The sequence below is a fragment of the Panulirus ornatus genome, chromosome 12 (assembly GCF_036320965.1).
Source record: "Panulirus ornatus isolate Po-2019 chromosome 12, ASM3632096v1, whole genome shotgun sequence".
Taxonomy (NCBI): domain Eukaryota; kingdom Metazoa; phylum Arthropoda; class Malacostraca; order Decapoda; family Palinuridae; genus Panulirus; species Panulirus ornatus.
In genome coordinates, this window is record NC_092235.1 from 37,390,176 (window position 1) to 37,400,423 (window position 10,248).

Genomic DNA, 10,248 nt, shown 5'->3' on the forward strand with positions numbered 1-10,248 from the left:
TTATTAACATTTACTCTTAACTTTCTTCTTCCACACACTTTACCAAACTCCGTCACCAGCTTCTGCAGTTTCTCACATGAATCCGCCACCAGCGCTGTATCATCAGCGAACAACAACTGACTCACTTCCCAAGCTCTCTCATCCCCAACAGACTTCATACTTGCCCCTCTTTCCAAAACTCTTGCATTTACCTCCCTAACAACCCCATCCATAAACAAATTAAACAACCATGGAGACATCACACACCCCTGCCGCAAACCTACATTCACTGAGAACCAATCACTTTCCTCTCTTCCTACACGTACACATGCCTTACATCCTCGATAAAAACTTTTCACTGCTTCTAACAACTTGCCTCCCAATTATTATTAATAATAATAATAATAATAATAATAATAATAATAATAACAATAATAATGATAATAATGATAATAATAATAATAATGATAATAATAATGATAACAATAATAATAATAATGATAATGATAGGTGCGCGAAAGAGAGACTTTTGGATGTTAATGTACTGAGAGGTGCAACTGGAGGGATGTCTGATCATTATCATGTGGAGGCGAAGGTGAAGATATTTAGAGGTTTTCATAAAAAGAGAGAATGTTGGAGTGAAGAGAGTGGTGAGAGTAAATGAGCTTGGAAAGGAGATATTGCGTGAGGAAGTACCAGGAGAGATTGAGTGCAGAATGGCAAAAGGTAAGAGCAAATGACGTGAGGAGAGTGGGGGAGGAATCGGATGTATTTAGGGAAGCAGTGATGGCTTGCGAAAAAGATGCTGTGGCATGAGAAAGGTGAGAGGTGGGAAGATTAGAAAGGGTAGTGAGTGGTGGGATGAAAAAGTAAAATTGTTAAAGATAAGAGAGAGGCATTTGGACCATTTTTGCAGGGGAATAGTGCAAATGACTGGGAGATGTATAGAAAGAAAATATGTAAGAGGTCAAGAGAAAGGTACAAGAGATGAGAAAGAGGGCAAATGAGAGCTGGGGTGAGAGAATATCATAAAATTTTAGGGAAAATAAAAGGATGTTTTGGAAGGAGGTAAATAAAGTGCGTAAGACAAGAGAACAAATGGGAACATCAGTGAAGGGGGCAAAGGGGAAGGTAATAACAAGTAGTGGTGATGTGAGAGGCAGATGGAGTGAGCATTTTAAGGTTTGTTCAATGTATTTGATGATAAGAGTGGCAGATATAGGGTATTTTGGTCGAGGAGGCGTGCGAAGTGAGAGGGTCAGGGAGAATGATTTGGTAAACAGAGAAGAGGTAGTGAAAGCTTTGCGGAAGATGGAAGCCGGCAAGGCGGCGGATTTGGATGGTATTGCTGTGGAATTTATCAAAAGAAGGGGGTGACTGTGTTATTGATTGGTTGGTGAGGATATTCAGTGTATGTATGGTTTATGGTGAAGCGCCTGAGGATTGGCGGAATGCACGTGTAGTGCCATTGTACAAAGGAAAAGGGGATAAAGGTGAGTCTTAAAATTACAGAAGTATAAGTTTGTTGAGTATTCCTGAGAAATTATACGGGAGGGTATTGATCGAGAGGGCAAAAGTATGTACAGAGGAGACTGGGGAGGAGCAGTGTGGTTTCAGAAGTGGTAGAGGATGTGTGGATCAGGTGTTTGCTTTGAAGAAGTATGTGAGAAATACTTAGAAAAGCAGATGGATTTGTATGTAGCATTTATGGATCTGGAGAAGGCATATGATAGAGTTGATTGAGATGCTCTGTGGAAGGTATTAAGAATATATGGTGTGGGAGATAAGTTGCTAGAAGCAGTGAAAAGTTTTTATCGAGGATGTAAGGCATGTGTACGAGTAAGAAGAAAGGAAAGCGAGTGGTTTCCAGTGAATGTCGGTTTGCGGCAAGGCTATTTAATTTGTTTATGGATGGGGTTGTTAGGGAGGTGAATGCAAGACTTTTTGGAAAGAGGGGCAAGTATGCAGTCTGTTGTGGATGAGAGAGCTTGGGAAGTGAGTCAGTTGTTGTTCGCTGATGATACAGCGCTGGTGGCTGATGCATGTGAGAAACTGCAGAAGCTGGTGACTGAGTTTGGTAAAGTGTGTGAAAGAAGAAAGTTGAGAGTAAATGTGAATATGAGCAAGGTTATTAGGTACAGTAGGGTTGAGGGACAAGTCAATTGGGAGGTAAGTTTGAATTGAGAAAAACTGGAGGAAGTGAAGTGTTTTACATATCTGGAAGTAGATTTGGTAGCGGATGGAACCATGGAAGAGGAAGTGAGTAAATGGGGGCAAAGGTTCTGGGAGCGTTGAAAAATGTGTGGAAGGCGAGAACATTATCTCGGAGAGCAAAAATGGGTATGTTTGAATAGTGGAATAGTGGCTCCAACAATGTTATATTGTTGTGAGGCATGGGCGATAGATAGGGTTGTTTGGAGAAGGGTGGATGTGTTGGAAATGAGATGTTTGAGGACAATATGTGGTGTGAGGTGGTTTGATCGAGTAAGTAATGAAAGGGTAAGAGAGATGTGTGGTAATAAAAAGTTTGGTTGACAGAGCAGAAGAGGGTGTATTGTAATAGTTTGGTCACATGGAGCGAATGAGTGGGGAAAGATTGACAAAGAGGATATAAGGCGTGTAAGGAATAGAGTGAATTGGAAAGATGTGGTATACCGGGGTCGACGTGCTATCAATGGATTGAACCAGGGCATGTGAAGCGACTGGGGTAAACCATGGAATGTTTTGTGGGGCCTGTGTATGTATATGTAAGTATACGTTGAAATGTATAGGTACGTATATGTGCGTGTGTGGGCGTTTATGTACACACATGTGTGTATGGGTGGGTTTGGCCTTTCTCTCGTCTGTTTCCTTGCACTACCTCGCTAACGAGGGAGACAGCGTCAAAGTATAATGAAAAAAAGAATGATATAATAATAATAATAATAATAATAATAATAATAATAATAATGATAATGATAATAATGATAATAATAATAGTAATAATAATAATAATAATGAAAACAATAACAATAATGATAATCATAATAATTATAGTAATTATAATGATGATAATGATAATAGAAAGATAATAATGATAATGATGATAACAATGATAATAATAATATAGATAATAACAACTGTAATAGCAATAAAAATAAAAATGACCAATGACATTGATGATAATAACAGTAATGATAATGATAGTAAACCGAAGAAAAGAGGGAACTGCAAATGACTTTGCATGGGACACAATTAAAGATAATGAGATGAAAGATGATTATATGTGAAAGATGATGGCATTATATAGCCTCAGGCATACCATATAAACCTATGTGAGAAAAAACATATTGACGTATTATTTGTTAGTCTGATGAATTAGCCAAGATCATATCTCATTATACTACACTTCAACTACTACAACTTGCTACAAAGCTGCGTCGCATCCTATGTAGGTAATAACGATGACGTTCTTTAAAAAAAAGATGGTTTTCAAATTTTATAGAGAAGATATTAAGATCTACACAAAATAATGTCCCATTACAGCGAGCTACTGAGGCACCAGCACTCACTCTGGCTCCCTCACTAGCAGTTGCTTGATGAAGTCGATGGCCTCCGGTGATATGTCCCCAAACAGTTCCTCGGGGAAATCCAGGTCCCCGCGCGAGATCTGCAGGAAGGTCTCCTGCTCGGTGTCTCCTCCAAATGGCAGGAACCCAGTGAGGAGTACGTAGGTCAGCACGCCTAAGGACCTGCATTAAAACCACATTTTGATATGTCTGTATTTATGATTATAACTATATCTATATCTATCTATTCATCTGTCGGTCTATATATATATATATATATATATATATATATATATATATATATATATATATATATATATATATATATATCTTCTTTTCTTTCTTTTAAACTATTCGCCATTTCCCGCATTAGCGAGGTAGCGTTAAGAACAGAGGACTGGGCTTTTTTGGAATATCCCCACCTGGCCCCCTCTGTTCCTTCTTTTGGAAAATAAAAAAAAAAGAACGAAAGGGGAGGATTTCCAGCCCCCGCTCCCTTCCCTTTTAGTCGCCTTCTACGACACGCAGGGAATACGTGGGAAGTATTCTTAATCCCCTATCCCCAGGGATAATATATAAATACATATATATATATATATATATATATATATATATATATATATATATATATATATATATATATATATATATATATTTTTTTTTTTTTTATACTTTGTCGCTGTCTCCCGCGTTTGCGAGGTAGCGCAAGGAAACAGACGAAAGAAATGGCCCAACCCCCCCCATACACATGTATATACATACGTCCACACACGCAAATATACATACCTACACAGCTTTCCATGGTTTACCCCAGACGCTTCACATGCCTTGATTCAATCCACTGACAGCACGTCAACCCCGGTATACCACATCGCTCCAATTCACTCTATTCCTTGCCCGCCTTTCACACTCCTGCATGTTCAGGCCCCGATCACACAAAATCTTTTTCACTCCATCTTTCCACCTCCAATTTGGTCTCCCTCTTCTCCTCGTTCCCTCCACCTCCGACACATATATCCTCTTGGTCAATCTTTCCTCACTCATTCTCTCCATGTGCCCAAACCACTTCAAAACACTCTCTTCTGCTCTCTCAACCACGCTCTTTTTATTTCCACACATCTCTCTTACCCTTACGTTACTCACTCGATCAAACCACCTCACACCACACATTGTCCTCAAACATCTCATTTCCAGCACATCCATCCTCCTGCGCACAACTCTATCCATAGCCCACGCCTCGCAACCATACAACATTGTTGGAACCACTATTCCCTCAAACATACCCATTTTTGCTTTCCGAGATAATGTTCTCGACTTCCACACATTCTTCAAGGCCCCCAGAATTTTCGCCCCCTCCCCCACCCTATGATCCACTTCCGCTTCCATGGTTCCATCCGCTGCCAGATCCACTCCCAGATATCTAAAACACTTTACTTCCTCCAGTTTTTCTCCATTCAAACTCACCTCCCAATTGACTTGACCCTCAACCCTACTGTACCTAATAACCTTGCTCTTATTCACATTTACTCTTAACTTTCTTCTTCCACACACTTTACCAAACTCAGTCACCAGCTTCTGCAGTTTCTCACATGAATCAGCCACCAGCGCTGTATCATCAGCGAACAACAACTGACTCACTTCCCAAGTATATATATATATATATATATATGTTCAAACTTGATCACCATTTCCCACATTATTGAGTTCGTGCCAGGAAACAGATGAAGATAGGTATAGCCACTCACACACTATCACATATAAATACATGCACATACATATACACACAAATTCATACATGCATACACATATACATACTTATACTTCTTCCCCATCATCCACCCCCGATGCATCCCACCCCAAAGGAAACAGCATAAATGCATAAAAGAAAAAATTATAACATACACATTTTCTCCACACCTGATTACTGCCCTTTCCTTCAGCAAGATAGTGCCAGAAAACAGAGGAGGAAAAGCCACATCCACTCTCATCAATACTTTATCAGTCATGTGTAATGCATCAAAACCACAGCTCCCTATCTACATTCAGACCTCTCCATGGTTTACCCTAGCTGTTTCACATGCCCTTATTTAGTGCACTGACAGCATGTACACTGCAGTAAACCAGATTGTTCCAATTCACTCGTATTCTATATTTGTTCGTTGTCTCTCACATCAGGATGGTTGTGTCATGAACAGAGAAAGGACCTCACTCTTGTTCATACGCCCTTTCTCATCCAAGTCCCAATAGATATGTTCCTTATTTTTCTCAAACCACTTCACAACCCTAGTTTAGCCTATTGGTAACATGTCATCCCTTGTACACCACATCACTCGAAATTTCTTTATCCCATGCATGCCTCTAACAATCTAGAATATTCTGGCCTAAATAACTCAAATCCTTTTTCACAATATTCTTCCATCTCCTTTTTGGGCTACCTCTCCCCCTTGGTCCTTCCACTTCTGGTATATATATCCTCTTAGCCTGTCTCTTTTTGTTTATCCTCTCCATATGACCAAACCATATCAGAAAATTCAAGTTCACTCATGCAATCATACTCTGTTTACTATCACGCATATCTTTTATGCTGTTATTCCATACATGATACACTTCACATAATATCCTGAGGCATTTCATTTCAGATACATCTACCCTCTTACATTCTTTTGCATTCAAGGCCCAAGACTCTAAACCCATACCACACTGTTGTGACAACTATTCCGTCAATCATACTCATCTTTGCCCTCATAGTCAGTGGCCTCTCCTTCTAGAGACTCCTCAATACACCCAGGACCTTCAGGGTATTCATACTTGCTAACAAATGTCATGCCATTAAATTAAAACCAACAGTTCCAAGACTTCAAAGGAAATGATCATTTGCAATGCTTCACAATTAGATAAATACCCAAATGGCACACAGCTTCTTTCATTCACTTGTGCAGGTGGATATATATATTTACCAATAATATGTATATATGTTAAGGGGAGAAAGAATACTTCCCACGTATTCCCTGCGTGTTGTAGAAGGCGACTAAAAGGGAAGGGAGCGGGGGGCTGGAAATCCTCCCCTCTCGTTTTTTTGATCTTCCTAAAGAAGGAACAGAGGAGGGGGCCAAGTGAGGATATTCACTCAAAGGCCCAGAGTCCTCTGTTCTTGGCGTTACCTCGCTGACGCGGGAAATGGCGAATAGTATGAAAATATATATATATATATATATATATATATATATATATATATATATATATATATATATACATGGGGTGTTCAGTTTTGTAAATGGAAATGGTGAAGAGCTTGTAGATTTATGTGCTAAAAAAGGACTGGTGATTGGGAATACCTGGTTTAAAAAGCGAGACATACATAAGTATACGTATGTAAGTAGGAGAGGTGGCCAGAGAGCGTTATTGGATTACGTGTTAATTGACAGGCGCGCGAAAGAGAGAGTTTTGGATGTTAATGTGCTGAGAGGTGCAACTGGAGGGATGTCTGATCATTATATTGTGGAGGCTAAGGTGAAGATCTGTATGGGTTTTCAGAAAAGAAGAGTGAATGTTGGGGTGAAGAGGGTGGTGAGAGTAAGTGAGCTTGGGGAGGAGACTTGTGTGAGGAAGTACCAGGAGAGACTGAGTACAGAATGGAAAAAGGTGAGAACAATGGAAGTAAGGGGAGTGGGGGAGAAATGGGATGTATTTAGGGAATCAGTGATGGAGTGCGCAAAAGATGCTTGTGGCATGAGAAGCATGGGATGTGGGTTGATTAGAAAGGGTAGTGAGTGGTGGGATGAAGAAGTAAGATTATTAGTGAAAGAGAAGAGAGAGGCATTTGGACGATTTTTGCAGGGAAAAAATGCAATTGAGTGGGAGATGTATAAAAGAAAGAGACAGGAGGTCAAGAGAAAGGTGCAAGAGTTGAAAAAGAGGGCAAATGAGAGTTGGGGTGAGAGAGTATCATTAAATTTTAGGGAGAATAAAAAGATGTTCTGGAAGGAGGTAGATAAAGTTCGTAAGACAAGGAAGCAAATGGGAACTTTAGTGAAGGGGGCTAATGAGGAGGTGATAACAAGTAGTGGTGATGTGAGAAGGAGATGGAGTGAGTGTGAGAAGGAGATGGAGTGAGTATTTTTGAAGGTTTGTTGAATGTGTTTGATGATAGAGTGGCAGATATAGGGTGTTTTGGTCGAGGTGGTGTGCAAAGTGAGAGGGTTAGGGGAAATGATTTGGTAAATAGAGAAGAGGTAGTAAAAGCTTTACGGAAGATGAAAGCCGGCAAGGCAGCAGGTTTGGATGGTATTGCAGTGGAATTTATTAAAAAAGGGGGTAATTGTATTGTTGACTGGTTGGTAAGGTTATTTAATGTATGGTGAGGTGCCTGAGGACTATCGGAATGCTTGCATAGTGCCATTGTACAAAGGCAAAGGGGATAAGAGTGAGGGCTCAAATTAGAGAGGTATAAGTTTGCTGAGTATTCCTGGTAAATCATATGGGAGGGTGTTGATCGAGAGGATGAAGGCATGTACAGAGCATCAGATTGGGGAAGAGTAGTGTGGTTTCAGAAGTGGTAGAGGATGTGTGGATCAGGTGTTTGCGTTGAAGAATGTATGTGAGAAATACTTAGAAAAACAAATGGATTTGTATGTAGCATTTATGGATCTGGAGAAGGCATATGAACGAGTTGATAGAGATGCTCTGTGGAAGGTATTAAGAATATATGGTGTAGGAGGCAAGTTGTTAGAAGCAGTGAAAAGTTTTTATAGAGGATGTAAGGCATGTGTACGTGTAGGAAGAGAGGAAAGTGATTGGTTCTCAGTGAATGTAGGTTTGCGGCAGGGGTGTGTGATGTCTCCATGGTTGTTTAATTTGTTTATGGATGGGGGTGTTAGGGAGGTGAATGCAAGAGTTTTGGAAAGAGGGGCAAGTATGCAGTCTGTTGTGGATGAGAGAGCTTGGGAAGTGAGTCAGTTGTTCGCTGATGATACAGCGCTGGTGGCTGATTCATGTAAGAAACTGCAGAAGCTGGTGACTGAGTTTGGTAAAGTGTGTGAAAGAAGAAAGTTAAGAGTAAATGTGAATAACAGCAAGGTTATTAGGTACAGTAGGGTTGAGGGTCAAGTCAATTGGGAGGTAAGTTTGAATGGAGAAAAACTGGAGGAAGTAAAGTGTTTTAGATATCTGGGAGTGGCTTTGGCAGCGGATGGAACCATGGAAGCGGAAGTGAATCATAGGGTGGGGGAGGGGGCGAAAATCCTGGGGGCCTTGAAGAATGTGTGGAAGTCGAGAACATTATCTCGGAAAGCAAAAATGGGTATGTTTGAAGGAATAGTGGTTCCAGGAATGTTGTATGGTTGCGAGGCGTGGGCTATGGATAGAGTTGTGCGCAGGAGGGTGGATGTGCTGGAAATGAGATGTTTGAGGATAATGTGTGGTGTGAGGTGGTTTGATCATGTAAGTAATGTAAGGGTAAGAGAGATGTTAGGAAATAAAAAGAGCGTGGTTGAGAGAGCAGAAGAGGGTGTTTTGAAATGGTTTGGGCACATGGAGAGAATGAGTGAGGAAAGATTGACCAAGAGGATATATGTGTCGGAGGTGGAGGGAACGAGGAGAAGTGGGAGACCAAATTGGAGGTGGAAAGATGGAGTGAAAAAGATTTTGAGTGATCGGGGCCTGAACATGCAGGAGGGTGAAAGGGGGGCAAAGAATAGAGTTACTTGGATCGATGTGGTATACCGGGGTTGACGTGCTGTCAGTGGATTGAATCAGGACATGTGAAGCGTCTGGGGTAAACTATGGAAAGTTGTGTGGGGCCTGGATGTGGAAAGGGAGCTGTGGTTTCGGGCATTATTACATGACAGCTAGAGACTGAATGTGAACGAATGGGGCCTTTGTTGTCTTTTCCTAGCGCTACCTCGCACACATGAGGGGGGAGGGGAATAGTATTCCATATGTGGCGAGGTGGCGATGGAAATGAATAAAGGCAGACAGTGTGAATTGTGTGCATGGGTATATATGTATGTGTCTGTGTGTGTATATATAGGTGTACATTGAGATGTATAGGTATGTATATTTGCGTGTGTGGAAGTGAATGTATATACATGTGTATGGGGGTGGGTTGGGCCATTTCTTTCGTCTGTTTCCTTGCGCTACCTCGCAAACGCGGGAGACAGCGACAAAGCAAAATAAATATATATTAGATAATATATATATATATATATATATATATATATTATATATATTATATATATATATATATATATATATATTTATCTAATTATTATACTTTGTCGCTCTCTCCCGCGTTAGCGAGGTAGCGCAAGGAGACAGACGAAAGGATTAGCCAACCCACCCACATACACATGTATATACATACACGTCCATACACTCACATATATATATATATATATATATTCTTATATATTTCAATGTATACATATATATACATATAAGACACATACATATATGCACATGTGCATAATTCATTCTTGCTGCCTTTATTCATTCCCGTCGCCACGCAGCCACACATGTAATGACAAGCCCCTCCCCCCGCATATGCGCGAGGTAACGCTTAAAAAAAAAACAACAAAGGCCACATTCGTTCACACTCAGTCTCTAGCTGTCATGTAATGTTGCACGAAATTCACAGCTCCCATTCATACATTCCAGGCCCCACAGAAATTTCCCATGGTTTACCCAGGCCCGCATTCATCATCCCTGGTTCAAATCCAGTGAC

General features: G+C 40.5%; 1 protein-coding gene across 2 annotated transcripts in view; it reads right to left on the minus strand.

The window, feature by feature from the left end:
* Nucleotides 1–10,248, minus strand: part of LOC139752020 (uncharacterized) — a 786,065-nt gene that overhangs the window by 11,487 nt on the left and 764,330 nt on the right. For both annotated transcript variants that reach the window (XM_071667798.1, XM_071667797.1), the window contains one exon: nt 3,531–3,710. Coding sequence is in view for 1 of the 2 variants with exons in the window: in XM_071667797.1 (XP_071523898.1) it covers nt 3,531–3,710 (180 nt within the window). In the remaining variant the exon portion in view is untranslated. The remainder of the gene's footprint in view (nt 1–3,530; nt 3,711–10,248) is intronic.